This window comes from Rhinolophus sinicus, linkage group LG03 (assembly GCF_036562045.2).
Source record: "Rhinolophus sinicus isolate RSC01 linkage group LG03, ASM3656204v1, whole genome shotgun sequence".
In the NCBI taxonomy this organism is placed as follows: domain Eukaryota; kingdom Metazoa; phylum Chordata; class Mammalia; order Chiroptera; family Rhinolophidae; genus Rhinolophus; species Rhinolophus sinicus.
The window spans coordinates 31,096,044-31,117,338 of NC_133753.1; the positions used below are offsets into that span (position 1 = coordinate 31,096,044).

Consider the following 21,295-nt stretch of genomic DNA (forward strand, 5'->3'; position numbering starts at 1 on the left):
TGCACAGGACTGCAGTTACGGCATCAGGCAGGCCCCCACTTGAGTTTTGGAGGCTCTCCCGGAAAACTGTCATCACTCAGCTGGGTAAGTGGTGTCATTGCTTCGTCAGGGTCAGGATAGGGCAAGGAGCTTCAGGACCAGTGCCTGCGTGGTGTAGGTCACAGGCTGAGCCCGCCTGTCTGCATGGGCTCTGATTGCCCTGGTTTCCGAGGACAACAGTAGCACAAAGTACCGTTGTGAGGCATAAAGGTGGACATGTGGGAGCCCTTGAACTGTGCCAGGCACTTATTAAGTACTCAAATATTAGCAACTCTTAAGGGTCTGCCGTCCTAGGCCCCGGGTCGTGCACCCATTTCTGTTTGAGTTTTGTTGAAATAATGGAGTGAGTTAACTCCATCCTTCAGTGCATTAAAATCCTTAAAAGAAAGGGCAGGTAAATATATGTTGAATACCAAAGGGCGGTAACCAATAGGCTTTGCTTGATTTCTGAGGGAACTCAAGCAGACCCCAAATCTGTTACCGTTTAAAAAAATCTGGACTTGGAATATGAAATATATGAAATACATCCTTTCTGGCTGGATCAGAACCATTAACCATTAACATGCTGGTTACTTGGCCCTGTCTGCAGTGCCCGGTGTCTGCACTGTGCTAGGCATAGAGAAACGGCAAGCCCATCTAGTGCCTGCCTGGCATTTCCCACCAGGGCCTGGTTATAGTGGGGCTTGAACCCTCACTATTCAGCCTTTCCTGGGTGGGTGGGGACAGACTACCCTGCTGGCTCTGTAGTGTCTGATGACTGAACCCAGGGTCCAGTGCTCTGGCTCACCCTGGCTGACATGTGCCCTGTGCATGTGTGTACACACCCCGCAGGTTGGGTGTGTCGAGAAGAGAGCCAAACAGGTGGCCCTGGACAGTTCACAACCAGCTGAGCAGGTTCCCTCCTGCACCCTGTGTTGGATGCCAGCTGTACCAGCAGGCCTGTTCTGACTGCCAGGCCCCATTGAGGATTGTTTTTCTCTGATGTCCATTGCAGGGTGAGGCCCTTGAGCACCTCCAGCCTTCTCTGGGCAAAATTATCCAGCTCGGTCTCTGCTATTAATTTTTTCCTGTAAATTAAAAGCCAGAGAAAAACAAAAAAAGAATCAAGGATCCAGTGTTAAGAAATCTGTGCCAGAACCTCCCACTCTAGTGCTGACCGTGGTGAAGGTTTGAGCCTCCTGCCAAGAAAAACAGAACCCTGATGGCTACCAAGGCAGGCCAGTAGGGAAAGGAACCCACTCCACAAGCCGGCTCCTGCAAGGATCCAGTGAGCCATGCAAAATCTGGTTCCGGAAAACCAAATGGGCATGCCCGGCTGCCACCATACTCCTGGTCACTCATCACCAGCTGGAGGCCTCCAGCTGGCAGTATGGCTCCCACGCACATGCTTGAGAGCTTCATTGTTTGCTATCTCCCTGTGCCATCAATAGCTTGGAGGTGGCAGGGGCAGAGCTGGGGCTAAAGGACAGTGGCCAATGGCTTTGGTCCAAAAGGCCACAGCAAGGCCAGCCAGCTGAGGGAAGGAATGTCACGTCCGCAGCATATACCTACTGCAAAGCTTGTGGTAGACTTCAGGTGGGGTAACTCTGGTTCAAACAACCTGACTATGTTTCCCATCCAGGAAAGGAGTCCAGTGCCTCCTCTGCAGAGAGCTACTGTCCCAGCTGGGAACTCTCATGAGGCCAGGGACTGGTCTCATGCTTGCTGCTGTGCACCTAACGCAGTGCCTGACCTATCACAGGTGCCCACAAGTACACAGGGGTGGGTGTGTGCCAGTGGACTTTAGTCCCCAGTGTATGTTCATCTCCACTTTTAGGTCAGCTCTGGGGTTGCCTCTGCATGTTCAACCCCCAGGTATTGGAGCAGCATGTATTCCCAGCCAGCACTCTGTCAGGCGCCGGTTAGATTGAGGGCAGCTATGAAGCTGAGGCCCTGCTTTCCAGGAGCTTAGAGGCCAGATTCGTGCACATGGCACAAATGTGCACGTCAGGGCTCGATTGCCCAAGGAGTTCAGAGGTTGAGGTCTTCAGTGAGAGGGTTGGCAGACGTATGGGAGGGGCAAGGAGCAGGGCCAGGTCATCACTTATCACGCTCTCAGGGTGCTCTCCTTCCTTCCTCCCGCCCCATGAGAGCTGGCCTCAGGCTCCCTGTGCAGCCAGCAGAGAGGCTGGGTAGAAGCTGTTAGTGAAGGGAAGATGGGCCAGAGCCTCTGCTCTGCGTGGGCTGGATCACCCTTCACATTCCACCACATTCACTGGCTCCTTGGGATCCAGGCCCATGACAGCCAGTGCTCGGAGAGGGAGGGGTGGAAGCCAGCAAAGCATCAGGCTTCCTCGGCAGCACAGCGTAGCTCTCCCAGGTACTTATTTCACCAGCAGCATGCTCACCCCCTCAAAGAGGTCACCCAGCACTGTCCTGCCAGGCACTGGTCAGCATGCCTGGGGAGCAGAGCCCCTGCAGCCCTAGGGTCCACCTAGCCTTTGCCTTGACAGAGCTGTGACATTGATCCTGCTCTGACTCTGGAAGCTGAAGTCCCAGGGTCCTGTCACCCCATTTGTCCCATCGGCTCAGGCCATCACAGGTACAGCAGATACTGCGTTTCCTCAAAAATAAGACCTAGCCGGACCATCAGCTCTAATGCGTCTTTTGGAGCAAAAATTAATATAAGACCTGGTATTATATTATATTGTATTATTTAATATAAGACCCGGTCTTATTTTACTATAAAAAGTAAAAAAAAGTAAAATAAGACCGGGTCTTATATTAATTTTTGCTCCAAAAGACTCATTAGATCTGATAGTCCATCTAGGTCTTATTTTCGGGGAAACACGGTAGCAACATGAAGTCTCACATCCAAGATAACCAACATGCAGTGCTTTCTATTAGAGAAGAACGTAATGTGACCAGAGGCTGAGAGGACTATGGTGAACCCCACCGTCCTCATTCTCCAGTGTCAATGATTATCAACATGCAGTGCTTCTTGAAAGAAAAGGGATGAAAAAAATGTATAATTATTATTAAAAGTAAGAAAGTGTGGATATATCACAAGAACCAGCTAAAAGAGCTCCTAATGGCCAAAGCTGGAACTTGAGCAAAAAGATAACATAGTACTGGAACATAACCCAAAGTATAAAATAAATTTTCATGAGTCCGTACTGATATAAATAAGTGATTGAATAAATAAATCAATGCAGACTAGACAAGCCTTGCATACAGAAGGATTCCCACTAACTTATGAAACCCGACAAACACTGGCCCAGCCAGGTCAACAGCATCAGTGATAAGCATGTGGAGGGCATGTTCCCTTGATAGGATGTGATGAGAAGGCATGTACCTCTGTGGTCTTCTTCCCAAAAACCCAGAGCGCCAGCCTAATAATCACGAGAAAAACTTCACTCAATTGAGAGACAGTCTACAAAACACCTGACCAGTGCTCCTTAAAACTGTCAGTCACCCAAAACAAGAAAAGTTGGAGGAATTGTCATGGCCAAGAACAGTCTAAGGCGACATGATGACTAAGTGCAATGAGGTATCCTGGATGGGATCCTGGATAGAGAAAGGGCATTAGATGCAAAATAAGGAATCCGGATAAAGTATGGACTTTATTAATAATAATAATGTATCAACATTGACACATTAGTTGTGACAAATGTACCATATAAATGTAACGTGATAACTCAGGGGAAACTGGCTGAGGGGTATATGGAAACTCTGTACTGTCCTTGCAATTCCTCTGTCAATATCTAAAACTCCTAAGAAGGAACTAACTCTTCTTAGAGGAGTTTTGGATTGACAGAAAAAAGTTTATTTTTAATAATGCAGTATTGTTACAGTTATTTTGCAAGAGATGTGTTTCTGCAGCGTGGTGGGGAGGGAGTTTTCTGTTAAGCTGGTGATGGCCACTCTGTCCCCACCTGCCTGGTTTTATTCTTGAAGGAGCCGGACAAGTAGGAGGGAGGAACATCAGCCGCCAGTCCTCGTCCTCTAGACCTTCTGCACCAGCTGGTGCAAAGCAGAGGTAAGGCGGTTATTGCCGGGAAATGAAAGGAGGTCCAGGAAATGGTCAGGCGTGCCGGGCCACGCTGGAGCAGGCTGGTTGCCACTGGGGCTGTGGTCAGCTCCCATGAAGACTGATTCACCATGGCCTTGCCGTGAGTCATGCAGGTCGCACTCTGCTGTGGAGTGGGACGCATTTAGTGCAGGGACGGTCACTCTATGCCAGGGACTTGGCAGAGGGCGGGGATGGGTGAGAAAGGTGAGAGGAGCCTGCCCCTGCTTTTTGCTGTCACCATCCTCGTCCAGGTACAAGACGGGGGCAGGCATTCAAGACCTCCGTCACCCAGGCCTGGAGGGCCCCCCGCCCCAGCCCCTGAGACCACCATTTCACCTCCTTTAGAGACCTAAAGGAAGTGCATGGGCTTTGGAGGCAGCAGATATGGGTTCAGGTTCAGGCCCCAAGACTCGATAGCTAGGAAACCTTGGGTGACTCACGTAGCTCTCTGACCTGTTTCTCCAGTTGTAAAATGCAGATAATACACCTGCCTCACCCACCTCATGAGGTTGAGTCAAGGATCAGATGAGGAGAAGCAGTGCACCAGGCAGGACTCACTTAGGGTCATTGTTTGGGTGGAGGTGGTAAGTTGGTCAGCGTCCTTCAGTCAGCAGGTGAGGACGTTTGTGGGCCTAATCTGGGATTCAGTTTTGTATGACGTAGGATGTTTATGGTTGCAAGTAATAGTAAATCCAACTCATATTGGCGCACATAGCTAAAAACTCCAGAGGCAGGCAGGCTGCAGGAGGAGTGTGATCAGGGTTCTGGTCGTGTTTCTCAGTCTCTTAGGGGGTCTGTGTGCACTGGCTTCTAAGGCTGGCTTCCTCTGGGTAGGAAAATGGTTTTGTAGCAATCCCAGGGCATACATTCCACCATCCCTAACAGAGAGCTGCTTTTCCCGTCATAACATGTCCAGCGCTTCTCTCTTTGGTGTGTTTTAGACCACATGCTTGGCCCTGAATTGATCGCTGAGGCTAGGAAACGCCATGCTGATTGGCTTAAGCTTGGGTTATTACCAAACCTGAACAAATTACTGAAGCAAAGGACGGAGTCAAATGATTGCTTTAGGCCAATCAGGCCTTGGCCCTGAAGGTAGGGGAGGGTCAAATCCATGCAAGCCTTTTGGCTGCCACAGTTGGGAGGGGAAGAAACGGATGCCAGTCATGTCCACTACAGGTTTTTATCACCGGAAGAATCCACCGCTGTAGAGAACGATGGTGATTGGCCTCGATCGTTCATTTCCCCCTTTTGGCCTCTCGCGTTCATTTTCCCGTTTTTGCTACAACTCTAATTTGCATTTGGGGCTCCATTCCTTCCCGATTCTTAGACTTTGTGCTTCTGTTGGAGCTCCATTTCTCACTCATGGGAGAAGCATGTTCAAGACTTAGGCCAATCGTGAGCTGCCGCGGGCTGCTCTGTGCTGCCGTGGGCTACTGTGCGCTGCCGTGGGCTACCGTGTGCTGCCAGGAGCAGCCGGTGTCCAGCATGAGTGGCCGGCAGCTGGCGAGAGCTGCTGTGAGCCGTTGACCGACAACTGGTGACTGATTGCCTCAGCCACGGGGAGCACAAGGCTCATAATACCAGCACGGGCCAGGGAACTGTGTCCTACACAACTAGACTGAGAAACAGTGGCTTAAACCGGAGTTGGGAGGCAGAGGGGAAAAAAAAGACTTAGGCCAATCAATGTCATCTCCTGGCCTCTGGTTTGCTTCTCAGAACAGCACTTGGTTTGATGAAAGCCAGTAGATGTAATGATAACTCATTGGGAAGGAAGGCTGGGACAGTGCCAGCTGCTCTTGTCTGCTGAACTTGACCGTAAGAGGATGGAAAGTCTGGAACTATTGCTGCTGCCATTTTACAACCACATGGAGCAAGCCTGAGATTGTAGCTAATAGAGAGAGATGGAGAGAGAGGGGAGAAATCTACTGAAGTCACTCACACAGCCAAGCTAATCCTGGACATTTCAGTTTATGATTAACACATTTCCTCTGTGCTTTAAGCCAATTTGGATCAAGTTTTCTGTCAGTTGCAACAGTGTCTTAAATCATACAATTCTCCTTCCTGTTCAAAGGCAATGAATACCCTGAGCAGTGCGGGTGGCTAGAATGTTTGTCCAAACTTCTCCATTTGTCATTTAACGCTAATATTACACAGAAAGCATCCCAGCCATGAAAGATGTGGAAGAATGCTGAATGACTGTGGATGGGGTTTAGTCTAGATCAGGGGCAGGCAAACTACAGCCCATGGGCCAAATCTGGCCCACCACCTGTTTTCATAGTTTTATTGGAACACAGCCACACTTTGTCTACGGTGGTTCTGTACTACAATGGCAGAGCAGACGTAGTAGTTGCTTGCAAAGCTAAAGTATTTAGTATTTGATCCTTTACAGAAAAAATTTGTTGCCCCCGGGTAAATGGTAGAAGAATAAAATATTAACAAATTACTTCCCCCCAAACGAACACCTGCATCCCAAAATGGAAGCAAAACTGAGTGGCCCTCCATCACAGACCTCTGTATCCCATTAACATCAGGTCCAACTATTAGCAGTAGCAATGTAAACTTTCCTGGAACCGAACTTATCCCAGGCAGTGAATGAAAGACGTCCTATGTCTTTGTTAAGATTTGTTCTACGCAGTATCTTTATCTTAGTAGCCCGGGTCACAGTGTCTCAGAAGCCTACAGGGATAAGAACATTATTTTCCCAGCCCAGGCCATTACTCTTCCCTCTGAGTTGGGATGCTATAGCTACTGGCAAATTCCTACGTGTAGCCCAGTATCCATTTCCATAAGAAGGTGGGATCAATGTAAACATGGTGGGAATAAGAGAGAAGTTCTTCAGTTTTCATAATAGAATGTCAGCATTGTTATCTGTACATCTGACATCTCAGGCTGATGGATTCTACTTGTACCAACAATATAGTTCACCCTGGGGCAACTGGGGAGCTCCATTTTTAATTCCTGGCTAACAAGCTCTTGCCAGAAGTGGCAGCATAGACAGTTAAGATTGGTGAGAGAACCAAGGTTCACATAAGCAACCACCCCCTCGGTGTTTTCTAAACTGAATCTCTAAGTTAAATCACCAGGAAGCAACATAGCAAGACCTAAGCCCTCAGTGGAAGGCCACCATGGAAGTTATTTAATATGGCCTCTGCTTTTGTGTGAGGTCTTCCTGAGAAGTGGCTTCCTCAAGAATATGACTGCATTGTCCACAACACCGTGGCTAGAATCTAACTTGTGGCTTCTAACTTAGAAATTAAACCATGAAGAGAAGGCAGTTTAGGAATACTGTTAACTAGTACTGTGTTTTTATCTCAAGGGAGTTTCCACTGGCTTATCCATGAGGCTCTCCTGCTCCCGGGAGGGTCTGGCAGGCTTCCCAACTTACATGACACTCAAGGTGCATCTAAGATGGATCCAAGGGGGAAGTTGGGGCTCATCTGGATATAGATATCTGTAATAGTTTTGTATTTATTGATGGGGGAGATATTTGGGGTAACCTACCTTGAATGCTATACATAAGTGCCTTCTACCTAAGCATCCACATGATAAATCTGAGCATTTACCTCAAGGACCCACTCTGAATGCTCTTCAAGTCAGGAAACCCTCAACTGGGAGCAAAAGGAAGTCTCAAGGATATACCAGGGAGATTCTTATTCTGGGATAAGAATACCATTAGACAACCCTCTTCTCTGCTTGACCAAACTTTACCTTCCCTTTGGGACCCAGCTCAAATCCTGTCTCCTTGGTATAACGACAGCTCAGACTGAGCAATCCCTTCTGTCCCTTCACCACACCTATTATCACTGCAATTATTCTCTTAATATCTTTAGAATGTTGGCTGTAAACAAACTCAGATATTTCTCCAGCAAAATAGGTTTATTCGGGGGAGAAGGAATTGCAGTCCTGTGATGCGACCACCAGGAACTATGTGCAAGTCGACTAAAGCAAAGAGGAAGCTCCTTTATAGAGGGGAAAGGAAGTTGGGAAAGGCTGTTACAGAGTTTCCTGTTGCACTTAGCAATGGCGGTAGGGCACGAGAGCACCCCCTTCTGGCCGCCCTACTTCACTTTAAATGAGATGTCTGTTTAATTTTTTACAAGGCTACTGCTGGTGTAATGTATGGATAGTAGTTAGGAGTGGGAATTTGAGAATTTCTGATAGGATTTGGCCGTTTTTATTGTAGCGATGGGAAGGGTACATTTCAATATGTTGCTTTGTAGCCTGAACCTTTGTTAACAGGGCAAAAATAGCACAGGGGCAGGAGTTACACTCCAGGATGTGGATCTGGTTTATACTCTACCTCTGAGGACACCCTCTTCTGATCCATCAAGGAGAGTCAGGCCACAGAGCACCGACCTTCTTGTTCTCCCTTGAGAAAGTCTCTCACCAGATGAGGAGGAAAGCCGGGTGATCACAGGATTCTCCCGTCCCTGTGACAGCCCCCACATCTCTGGCTGGGACGACCACCCACCCACTCATTGCCAAATGCCTGCTTCAGGACTCAGGAGCACAGTTCCTGCTTTTAGTCAGGTCGAGGAGACAAGCACCCAGACAGCCCAGGAAATGTAGGGTGCAAAGTGCTGGGACAAAAGTAAACTGAATTGCTCTAGGGAACTTGGGAAACACATAGCTTTTCCCACTCCTTGTTATCGTAACTGGAGCAGGTATGAGAGGGCGGAACCCAAGTCAGACCTCTTTGTAATCACTGATGTGCATGCTCTGGAATCTCTCTCCCAGGAGGAGGCTGGCAATCCATGAGCAATTTCAATAACTCCTACCCGGGGCATTCTGAAGGAATTTTCTTGGTACCAGTCTAAATGAGAGACATCATAGAAAATGTTAATCTTTTATTATTTCAAGGAGGTAATACATAATCCAGTATGCCAAAGCACTAGGGAATTAGAGGCAGCAAATGGCCAGAGTTTTTGAGAAGAGCCTCCTGCTGCATCTCTGAGCTCCCACCTGCCCACAGCCCATGGCTGCTTACATGAAAGCCTGGTCTGTGACACGGAACTTTCTGTGACTGTAGCAGTGGACAGATGACCCAACTCAACGCCCCACAGATGGAGAAAAGGTTGTGTGTGTGCAGCAGAGGCCCTGCCAGGCTGAACACACCAGGCAGCCCTCAGTCCTGTCACAGCCAGGTTGATGTGGCTATTGCCTTTGCAGCAGCCAGCCTGTCTAGCACTTGGTTTTATTTCTCTGAGCCTGTAGTGGGCAGGATGTGAATAAATCCTGAGTCAGAAATTAAGGAGAAAGACTTAGTAGTGTTAATACTCTGGGTGAGAAGAGACAACACTTGTCTTTGAGGAGGGTGGGCTGGGAGTCTTGTGGAAGAAAGATGGAAACACACAGAATGGCCATGGGCTGCAGGCGTGGCCTTGAGGCCGTCAGAGGGGATTTTCACTGTACATGATGGGGTGGGGTAAGGGCGTGGGCACTGGACTGCTTCCTCTGGCACAGAGTTGAATCAGAAGTTCATTTTCCACTCATAATTGGTTTCCCACCCCTCGGGCTGAAGCAAATCCTGCCCGGGCACCATGGGCGGCCTTGGAGAGATGTGTGGCTCAGTTCTCCAGTGTGGAGGGGAAGGGACTCACAACTCAAGGAGACCTCTCTCCCCCAACCCAGCTCCTCTCCTTTGCAAAGGACCAGGGAGGGAGGTGAGAGCCTTGGGCACCTCTTAGTAAAGCCCCATCACCATTTTTTCTGGAGAATTCATTTTGGTGGGACCCAAAGCCCCTCCCTTGGCATGGAGCAGATTTATTTCCACCCACAGGAGGGCACCTTCCTAGAGACTTAATAGTGGCATGCAAGTGGGAATCACAGCAGTGGCTCTGGATGCCGTAATACTCGTGGATGTCATTCACTTCAATAGGACTGCCTGGGCTGGAGAGCTGGAGGGAAGGGGCTGCTTCTTCCCAGCATGCACTGTTTCCCAACCAACCCTGGCCAGGCCTGAGCCGGGTTTAGATGCCGCATAGGCTGATAGGTTTTTGGTTTGATAGGAATGGAAAGAATTTTTTTAAAACCATGCCACTGTGTTCTCCAAACCCAGAGCCATTGCTTTTGACAAGAAAGGACAACCACAGCTCCATAGTGGCCAAGGCTTGTGCAGCACAGAATGCAGTATGTTTCAAACATATAAGCCTTGGTCTGAACAGGTGAACAATGAGCTGCAGTGAACACAGAGACTCAGGACCCAAATCCTCTAGTCAGTGGAAGGCTCTGTTGTTGCCTTATCCTCATGCTCCTCGAAGCCCGGGACCGGCTTCTGCAGAAAGTGCATGGTGGCCTGAATCACCTTGTCTGGTCCAATATTGTACACAGGATGAGTAGGCTGCTGCAAAGATAAGAACAGATGCCAATTAATCACCCCAATGGTCCTTGGAAATTTGACCCATTAAATGCACTCGTAAGAATTCAGCATAAGGAATTATTAGAGATGCACACAGAGATTTATCACACAAGGCCCTAATATTCAACAACAGGATAGTGGTAAAAACATTTTTTAGTGCATGGGACACAAAGGAGTACTATATAGCCATTAAAAACATGCTTTCAAATATTTAATGATATGGGCAAATGCTTATAACATAAGTGAGGAAAACAGTATGCACATTATTATCCCAAGCTTATTTTTTTTAAATGTGTTTGTAATTACAGTATGTGCAATTCAGAGTAAGGATATTTTAGGTATGCCACTTGGAAAAATGCCATTTTTCTGAAAAATGTTTTATCAGTATTTTACGTTTATCTTTTCATTAGAAAGATGCAGTTAAAAAATAAAAAATAGGGCCAGCCCGGTGGCTCAGGTGGTTGGAGCACCATGCTCGTAACGCCGAGGTCACTGGTTCGATTCCCACATGGGCCAGTGAGCTGCGCCCTCTACAGCTAAGGTTGTAAACGACAGCTCTCCCTGGAGCTGGGCTGCCCTGAGCAGCCAGAGGTCCGCATGAACTACTGCGGGCTGCTGTGTGCTGCCAGGAGTGGCCGGTGGCCAGCGTGAGTGGCCAGGAGCCACCGTGGGTGGCTATGTGCTGCCGTGGGTCACCGTGTGCTGCCATGAGCGGCTGGTGTCCCGCAGCCGGCCTGAGCTGCCATGAGCTGCTGTGAGCAGCCGACCGACTAGGGGAGCGCAAGGCTCATAATACCAGCCTGGGCCAGGGAGCTGTGTCCTACACAACTAGACTGAGAAACAATGGTTTGAACCGGAGTGGGGTGGGGGAGGTGGAAGAAGGGAAAAAAATAAAAAATAAAAACGTGCTTGTATATGTGATGCATATATATAGGCAAAAATTGGACAAATACCAAAATAGGAAGTGATATGATCAAGTGTTTTTAATTTTCATATATATAAATATATATAGATAGATATAAATAATATATATCCCAATTATTAAAACAAAAAACATTTACATTTCTAATAAAGAAAAAGGACCACTATGCTATTATGCAGTAAAGGTGTCAGACTATATTTAAATACTTTTACATTATTCCACTATATCACAGAAACCCAAAAGAAACTTTAGATCTGAGATAGGGCACAATCCTAGGCCAGTATTCAGGACTCTTCCACTCTGGGAGAATGAAGACGGGGACATAACTGCAGGAGAGATTTTTAAAAATTTAAAATCTATGAGCAACTTCATGCCAAAACATAAAAATTCAGATAAACTGAACAATTTTTATAGAATATAAATTTTCCAAATTGACTCAAGAAGAAATTATTTAAAACCCATATGAATAAATTAAATTAAATCAGTAATAATAATTGCTTATTCTGCCACTACCCCTAAGATGCCAGGCCTAGATGGTTTCTCAGGCAAGTGTTATCAAACCTACAAGAAACAGATAATCTCTAACCCACACAACTTTTTCAAAGACTGAAAAAATGTAGGGGAAGGAAGAAACCCATCTAATTTTATAAGGCTGTGACATTATCCTGAAACATAATCTGGGGAGAACAACAACAAAAAAATTTTAGATCAACCTTATGAACATACATGCAAAAAATATTAAATAAAAATACTAGCCAAAAATATCAGCAAATTGAATCCAGCAGTGTATTAAACAAACATACACACTCACACACTACTATGACCAAGAAGGGCTTATCTTGAGAATGTAAGGTTAACAGCAGAGTATTTATTAACATACCATATTAGATTCAAGGAGAAAAACCAGATGCAGAAAAAGCATTCGATAAAATTTAACACTAGATTATGATTAAAACAAACAAAAACCAACCTAGCAAACCAGGAATAAAGAGGAACGTCCTTAATCTGATATGAAGTATTTATCAAAACCCCATAGTAAGTATCCTCCTGAGTGGTGAAATTATAGAAACCTTCCCATTACAATCAGAAGCAAGTCAGGCACGCCTTCTACTTCTACCTCCAGTCAACACTCTATAGGAGTCTTAGCCAACATTACAAGGCAAGAACAAGAAATAAAATTCTTAAGAATCAGAAAGGAAAAGGCAAGACTGCCCTTATTTGAAGATGACATTACATTCTAAATAGAAAATCCAAGAGAGTCTACAGACAAACTATTATAACTATTAAGAGAGCGCAGAGATTTCCGGTCAAGATGACAGAGACGGTAAACACTGTGTTTACCTTCTCTCACGACCACTTCAAAATGACAACTAAACTACAGAACAAGCATCATTGACAATCGCCTAAAATGTAGCTGAACCGAGGCCCTACCGCTAAGGACCTACAGAAGAAGCCACCTCCAGACTGGTAGGAGGGGTGGCGAAGCAGAACGGGCTGGTCCCACACTCACGTGTGACCATTAAAAATCAGGAAGGATATCTTTGCTGTGGAGATCCCCCACCTCCAGGAGCGAGGGGTCCCAGCCCCACACCAGGTTCCCCAGCCCAGGGCTTCAGTGTCCAGGAGAGAAGTCCCCATAACTTCTGGCTGTGAAAACCAGCAGAGATTGTGGCTGAGTGAGACCCAGGGTGGCTGCAGTCCCAGGCAATCCTCTTAAAGGGCCCACACACAGACTTACTGACAGACTCTCTTGCTCTGAGTTCCAGCACTGGGGCAGCAGCTCCAAAGGCACCAGGGACATACGGGAGGATTTCTCAAGTAACACCCTGCCCCCCCCACCTCGCCCCCCAAAAAAAACTCAAAAAACAAAAAGGCAGATTAAATTTTTCATTCTAAACTTCAAATGTTCTATTCAACAAAAAACATTGAAAACAAAGTGAAAAGATAAGTCACAAACCAGAAGAGATTCACCACACACACACACACACACACACACACACACACACACACACATCACTGACAAAGGATTAGTATAAAGAACATACAGACAACTCCTATAAATATAAAAGAAAAGGGCAAACAATTTAAATTACAGATCAGGAAGAAAGTGAGCAAAGGATATGAGCTGGTGGGCAATTCACAGAAGACATAACACAAATGGCCAATAAACATGTGAAAAGATGCTCGACCTCAGTAGTCATCAGTGAAACGCAAAACAAAACTGAGATACCATTTCACATCTATCAAATTGGCAGAAAGGAAGTCTGACTGGAGCGTCTCCGTCAGTGCTGTGTGAACGTAAAACACAAAGCCACATAGGGGAGCAGCTCAGTGCCTTGTAGTGAAGATGGAGGTGTGGACTCTCTTCAACCCAGCAAGTCTCTCCTCGAGAAATTCACAAAAATGTTCACTGCAGCACTGACACCATCAGCAAGAACTGCAACCATCTCAATGTTAACCAACAGGAGACTAGAAAAATAAATCAGGATACATTTATACAAGGGAATACCCTATAGTAGTTAAAATGAATGAACTAGAGCAACATAAATGAACACAGATAAAGCTCAAAAGCATAATGGTCAGTGAGAAAAGCAATGCAGGATAAGAAGCACAGCAGATCCTGTTATAAAAAGTCTGAAAACATACAAAACTATTTTGTTTATGGATACATACATATATAGTAATAGCACAAACACATCTGCAGGCATGATAAATGTCAAATTTACGACAGGGTTATGCTGGGGAAGGAGGGAGGGAAAAGAACGGAAGAGGGTCGCATAGGAAGCAAACAAAAAAATGTTAAGACTTGACAACACCGAATGGCTGTTACTCTGATTTTCTCTGATTACTAGGGAGGCTGCCCATCTTTTCATTCATCTACTGGCCATTTGTGTTTCTTCTGTTGGAACTATCTTGCGACAACCTGCACAGGGCCTGATTATCTGATGGCTGTGGACAGTCTTAGCTGGACTCATGTCTCCGGCTCAGGAGCGTCTCCTGCAGGCAGACTGGTCTAGGGCTGGATGCAGTGGTTAGCATCCTACCCTCATGGGCTGACAATTTTTCAGGGCAGCAGACACACACAAAAACGAATTAAACACACGCATTACAAATGGTGATGAGTGCCATGGAGGGCACAAACAAAGCACTGTGGCAGAGCATTTGGGGCCATCTCATTTACAGATGGTTTGAGAAGGCTTCTCTGGAGAGATAGTACACAAGCTGAGAGTTCCAGAAGACAACCATACAGTGAGGGCTGTGTGGCTGCAGGTGCCAGAAACTTCCTGCCTCTGAGCAAGTTTCCTTGCAGAGGGAACTAACCCTAAGTGGTCCAGGTCCTCGACTCTGGGATAAAGGTACAAAACCTGTCACAGATTAGAACCCCCGCCTACAAGCCTGAGTTTGCCTCCAGGTGCATTTCCTCCATAGTCATCCTCATGCACGAGCTGCAAACCAGGGGAAGGTGGTGACTGCCGGCTCACCAGCCTGTCCAGACAGCAGAGTCAGTTCTGCAGAGCAAGAGCAGCTGTTCTTTTCTTTTGGTAAGCCCCTGTCCGGGGAGCGCTATAGAGAAAGGGTGTTAAGTGCCCTTGTCCCACCTTACCAGAGCGTTTTCAGGTACACCCAGGACAACATCGTGCAACATGGCTCCACTGCCGAAGTGCTGAGCTATGGACAGGCCGCTCAGGCAGTAACAGGTGTGGTAGAAGTCCCGCGACCTGCAAAGACAGGGTGGCTTTGAGCAGGTGCTCCTCTGCTCCCCACAGCCCCCCTCCACCAGTACCGCCTCCAACCATAAAGTAACCACACCAACTCAGAGGCCCAGGACACACCCACACGTCCCACTCTGCCCTCCTCACGGAGCTCCAGGAAGCCTGGTTTTCCGTGGGAGCATGTTTCAAAGCCCCATCCTTCAGCCCTAACAGACAGCAGAAATTGTCATTTTAGAGTCAGTCTTTCCAGCTGTCTTCCAAAAAGGGCTCTCTTGGGTAGTGCTAGGGCTAAATTAATATATTTCTCCAAGAAAACCCACCAAACTGTCCAGAAATGGGCCAAATTCTTCCTGATAAATTGCTGGGGACCAGCCTCAGCTGGGCCTTACCTTGGATGCTGACAGCAGCCGGAGCTGTGTGTGTGCATGGGGGGGTGAGAAGCAAAGGGGGCAGAGCTTATTTGATTTCCCTTTTCTTTTATTTGGCACCTAAAGGTATTTATTCCATAATAGTTGTGATTACAATCTCTGTTCATGATACTCAAGGGTTTTAAAATCCTGTTCTTTTTAAATCAGTTTGGTTAATTAAAAAAAAGAGGAAAGAAATACTACCACCTCGGCAATCCGTTTGCCTATCTGGAAAGGGGAGTGCATGTCAGCTGTAGGAAAGGTTGGGCACTGGAGGTGCCAGGATGGATGGCACTCAAAGGGGGTGCTCCCAAATGGGGTGCTTCTTCCCACACCACACCAGCACTAAGCATCTGCATGGAAAGGGACAACCCTTGTAAAGGTTGGCACCTTCTGCCATCTGGCTCTGAGTTGGCCTGAGTTACACGCAGCTCTCTCCCCTTCTCGTCCCTTCCTCCCCAGAGAGAAGGCACTCACTTGCCAGGTTTATCCAGAAGCCCCCCAGCGGGGCACTGGCAGCACATAAGAATGTACTCCTGCAGGGCTTGCTGATGAAACATCCAGTGGCTCATGCTGAGGGCAGGGTCACCTGCAGAAAGACAAAGGATCAATGAGCCAGGCCTGGGAGAAGACAGCACAGCATCAGTGACTTCTTTGTATTTTATCACCCAATGGGAACAGTCAAGGTTTCCTTCTATTCTTCTTGGACTAACGTTGAAAATTACATTCTTGGGACACTTGATGTCTTCACCCAAGTCCCATGACATGTCCCTTCTCTTGAAACTTGACATGGGTCAAAGAGCAGTAGTACAGAGTGGCACTTTTTGCTTGACTTGAAGGGCACACATTACCCTAGATGACCATCTGCAAACACCTCTGTGGCAGGCATGGACTAGCTGGTTAGCTCACCTTTCCAGACTCAACTCTGTTAGTGCTTCTGAGTTGGTCCAAAACTCTTTCCTCTGGGCTTCTTAAGACATTTCCTCTGGTTCACTTCTGAACTTTGTTAACCAGACTCTAATTCGCTAAGAGAACTCTTAACAGAGGTAATAATGTCTGTTTCTTCTACTTTGCTAATCCTGAATGTAATCTATCCCCAAAGGGAATTCTCCACCTCTTCTCTTGGCTCAAAAAATGTTCCCAAGAAGCATGACTAGGAACTGCCCTCCTGCATCATATAATGTGGCAGCCCAAGCAGAAATGGACAATTCTGGTAATAATACCAAAGTACTGATAACCAGCTGGCTTCTTCACTCTAGAGGTCAATTGGTATGGTCAGAGAATTCTGTGGGCCACAGTGATCAAGTGGGGAGGAGGGACAAATTGCAAGACAGATGAGTGAAGAAACATTTACATGGGAAATGATTTTTTAAAAATACACATGTAGGATATGCATTAAATGCTTTGTCAATTTTGTACCTTGATACCTGGGCTACAAAGATAGCAAACAACCTGTAAATAGCAACTGAAAGTTAATTTTTCTTTCTTCTAGTCATTTTTTTTCCCTCTAAGCAATTTTCTATATAGTTATTATCATTATGTATCTTATGTTTTTCATTTAACACTATAGGCATAAACTTTCCTGTTATGCTACATAATCTTTATAACCATCGTTCTGAATAGCCACATAGTATTTCATTACATGGATGGACAAGGTAACTGCATTAATATAGGCACTGGGCCAAAACTCTCATATATATGAGTATAGAATCTTCTATGGTAAAAATTTATCAGAGTTTGCAGTAAACACAGCATATAAAGGGAGTATGTAAGCAAAATATTTAATTGTGGAATATTTAGAATACTACAGAAAAATGTTTTTAAATTTCTTAAATGAGAGAGGAAGAGATGAGGGTGGTTGGAAAGTGATTGCTATTTCCTGGTTTGAGCGCTAGAGGAGAGACGAGGTGCAGTGGTTGGCTGACATTTGAGGGTCACGTACAAAAACCACTCATCTCCAACACCTGAGTCACACGTGGCCTCTGAGATGCTCATACTAGACTTGGTGCACAGGGACTGAGCCCAGCGGAAGGGGGAGCACTTGCAGATCCCCCCTTCGCAGGCTCACTCCGGAACACATGTTCACTGAAGCACTCGAACTGTTTTAATTACTTCCCTTTCTTCTTTCCCCACCTATAAGCACAACTGACTTTGTAGACAATACGATGAGACTTCACCCTTCTCTTACTTATTTCCAAAGTTGTTTCCAGTACCTTGCAATTATTTAAAAAATGCTACAATAAACATCTTTATGAGTCTTCTCTATGTTTAGGATTATTTTCTTCAAATAGACTCACAGGAGTGGAATTATTCCGTTAAAGGGAATAAACATTTTTAAGGCTTTTAACAGATACTGATAAACTACTTTAAGAATTTAGATAGCTGCCAGCAAAATTTAAGATGTTTCTGTACTACCTCCAGCATTGGTTACTTATTAAAAAGTTCTCCGCAATTAAAATGTTAAAAAGAAATAGTACCTGATCATGTTTTGATATGCATGCCTTTGATTACTAATTAGGGTGAAAATTTCCTATATCTTTTTTTTTTTTTTCCGCCTACATTGTATTTCCATTTTATTTCTCAAGCACATGGAATGTATTTTTAAGCTTCGGGTCACTTAATGATCACCTAATATATTTGTCTGCAATAAATATATTTAAATAAATTAAATCAAAATGTATAATACCATAAGCCTTCATTTTTAAAAAGTTTTCCTTCTGGTTTGAATTCTCATAAATTATTATTAATCAAAATGATTGACTAATTATCATTACTAAAATTATTAGTCAAAATATAAACAATATACATATATTACAAAGTCTGATAGTTAATTATTAAATACAGCATAATGAAAAAGATATTACAATTTGATTAAGGAATACTTCAAAGATGCCAATTTTGTGTTTTGTCTTGTTTGGTGTCTCAGCAGTTTTTTGTTTTTGTTTTTTTTCACATTAAAAATAAGTTTATTGCTAAACATTTGGAGAACAATATGTCTCAAATGTTTATAGAAAACGTTAAATTTGTACAGTAACATTAAAAAAGAAAAACATTTGGGAAAAGTCTGTTTTATGTTTATCCACCTCTATTTTGATCATTGTTGTCTTGCTTTTGCTATATTCTGAAGCTCAGGGGATAATGTGGTTGGTGCTGGTGTTTGTCAAATGCTTTTATGCTATCTAGAGAAAGTTAAACAGCTAATGTTTTTCTGTTTGTTTGTTTGTTTGTTTGTTTTTATTAGTTTCAGGTGCACAAGACAAAGTAATACTTAGACGTTTATCATTTATATCCCTCACACTGTGTGAACCCCCTTCCTCCCATCCACTATCCCTCTGACATCGCACAGAGGCATTACATTTCCACTGTCTCTATTCCTAATGCTGTACTCCACTTCTTGTAAGTATATACATACATATATATACATATATATATATATATATATATATATATATATATATATATATATATATATATATATAAAATTATAGTTGGCATTCATTATTGTTCAGCTTCAGGTGTACAGTGCAGTGATCAGGCATCTACATCATCCCTGAGGTGGTCTCCCAAATGGGACACATGTCCATCTGATACCCTACAAAATCTTTACAACATTATTGATTACGTTCCCCAAATTAATTTTCAAAACCCCGTGGCCATCTTCTGGTTACCGACTGTTTTCTAATCCCCTCACCTTCCCTCTTATCCTCATCACCCCGCCCATCTAGCAACCCTCAGTTTTTCCTCTATGTCTCCAAAACTGTTTCTGATTAGTTCATTCACTTATTCTTTTCTTTAGATTCCGCATATAAGTGAGATCATATGGTATTTGTCTTTCTCTGTCTGACTTATTTCACTTAACATAATGTTCTCTGGGTCCATCCATGTTGTTGCAAATGGTAAGATTTCTTTCTTCTTTATGGCTGTATAATACTCCATTGTATAAATGTACCACAGTTTCTTAATACAGTCGTCTACCGATAGGCATTTTGGTTGTTTCCATGTCTTGGCTATTGTGTATAGTGCTGCAATAAACATAGGGGTGCATAAAGATTTTTGAATTGGAGTTTTGGATTTCTCCGGATAGATACCTAGGAGTGGAATTGCTGGACCATATCCTATAACTTTTGTTTACTAGTTATTTCCTTTTGAGAGTGCTTTCTAAGATCCAAGAGTCATTGTTATTAATCTAGCTTTCTATTATATTTACCCTTGTTTGTATCATATCCTACACCTATTTTTCCCTTTTTGCTCTTTTGTTTTGGTTATACGTATGCATTTTAAAGAAATTACACACACATATATATAGAGGATGCCAAAAAAATGTATACACATTTTAAGAAAGGAAAAAACTGTATTAAAATTGTAATACTCAATATATATCAGTAACAGAAGATGAATACAAGTCATGTGTATACATTTTTTGGCATCCCCAGTATACGGTTTACACATATGCTGTAATCACATTTGATTTTTTTCTTTGTGATTTCTTCTTTAAAGAAGCATATATAATTGGTTCAGGGATTTTGGGGGGTGATAAAAATTCTACACAGATTATGCTGATGGCTGCACAACTCTGAATGAATACACCAAAAACCACTGAGTTGTATACTTTAAATGGGTGAATTGTCTGGTATGTGAATTACATCTCAAGAAAACTGTACTTTAAAAAGCATATTTATTAAACTTCAGGATAACTGCATTAAATATCTGTACAAAAATATACCTTTACTTCATATCCTATAAGAAAGAAAAGACTGTCATTATAAGGTAAATGATAACTCATTGTTAAAAACGGAATCTGAAAAGAAAATGCTAGGTTTATTATTAAATAGATCACAGAGTGCTTCAGTTACCTCCTACATTACTGAAATCTAAAAGCTCAAAGTTCATAAACTTGACAAGGAACTTGCAGAGATCTGGAATTTGCATACCAACACACAGAATTACAGTGAGATGAAGGGAGATACGATTACAGGGCGATAACTGCACTGGAATCAGCCTTTTAAATCCATTATACCTGGACTTGAAATTCCAGAGCCTCATTGTAATGTCATTTTGTGTTTCAAAGGTTCTTTGTATCTAAGAAATCACAAGTGTTTCCAGAGACAGGTGCAGCCACATGCAGCTCAGTTTCACAGGTGGACAAATACAGGCCTGGGGTATGTTCCAAAGCACAAACAACCAGCTAGTAACTATCAATCCAGACAAACTCATAGGCCTGCTGCTTTCTTATGGATCCACAAAAACAAAATCTCTTACTAATATTTAAGTCAGCATTTGATATTTTTAAGACACGAATAATAACTCGTGCTTCTACTCACACTGTCTCCTACACATGCTCAGGCAGCCACTTGCCAAGTCAGGGTCCCCCCCACCCGCCAAACCCGGATTCATGGGCTGGCGTGTGTCAGTGCCTTGTTATCTTTTCAGTTAGCAATAGGATCTCACCTTTTAAAAGGATATACATTCATTTACTAAATAAAAGTAGTAATGCACATCGTAAAAAAGGAAAAAGAAGAAAGAAAAGGGCAGAGTATGGTAAAGACAGAGAAGGTTTAAGAAGGATGGCTCCTGCCTCCATCTCCTCCCCTGCCCCAGAGGCATCCACTGTTAAAGGGGCCTTGTGTCGGCTTCCAGGAAAAGCTGTGTAGATGCCAGGCTGTGTGCACACAGACTGATCTACGCCTGGCCTTTTAAACTTTAGGTTGTGTCCTGGAGAACTTTCCACATCCTATTGTATGCAGCTACTGTATATTTTATGATCTTAGACTGTATAAGATCATAATTTGATCTTTTGATGGGCAG

The 21,295-nt window shown here is 44.3% G+C and overlaps 1 protein-coding gene across 2 annotated transcripts in view; it reads right to left on the minus strand.

Annotated features, from left to right (window-relative positions):
• Positions 1-8,922: 8,922 nt before the first annotated feature.
• Positions 8,923-21,295, minus strand: part of FNTB (farnesyltransferase, CAAX box, subunit beta) — a 72,824-nt gene continuing 60,451 nt past the window's right edge. For both annotated transcript variants that reach the window (XM_074327358.1, XM_019733415.2), the window contains exons 10-12: positions 15,968-16,079; positions 14,975-15,089; positions 8,923-10,433 (exon numbers count right to left, since the gene is read on the minus strand). In XM_074327358.1, coding sequence (XP_074183459.1) covers positions 10,302-10,433; positions 14,975-15,089; positions 15,968-16,079 — 359 coding nt within the window. In that variant the 3' untranslated portion in view covers positions 8,923-10,301. The remainder of the gene's footprint in view (positions 10,434-14,974; positions 15,090-15,967; positions 16,080-21,295) is intronic.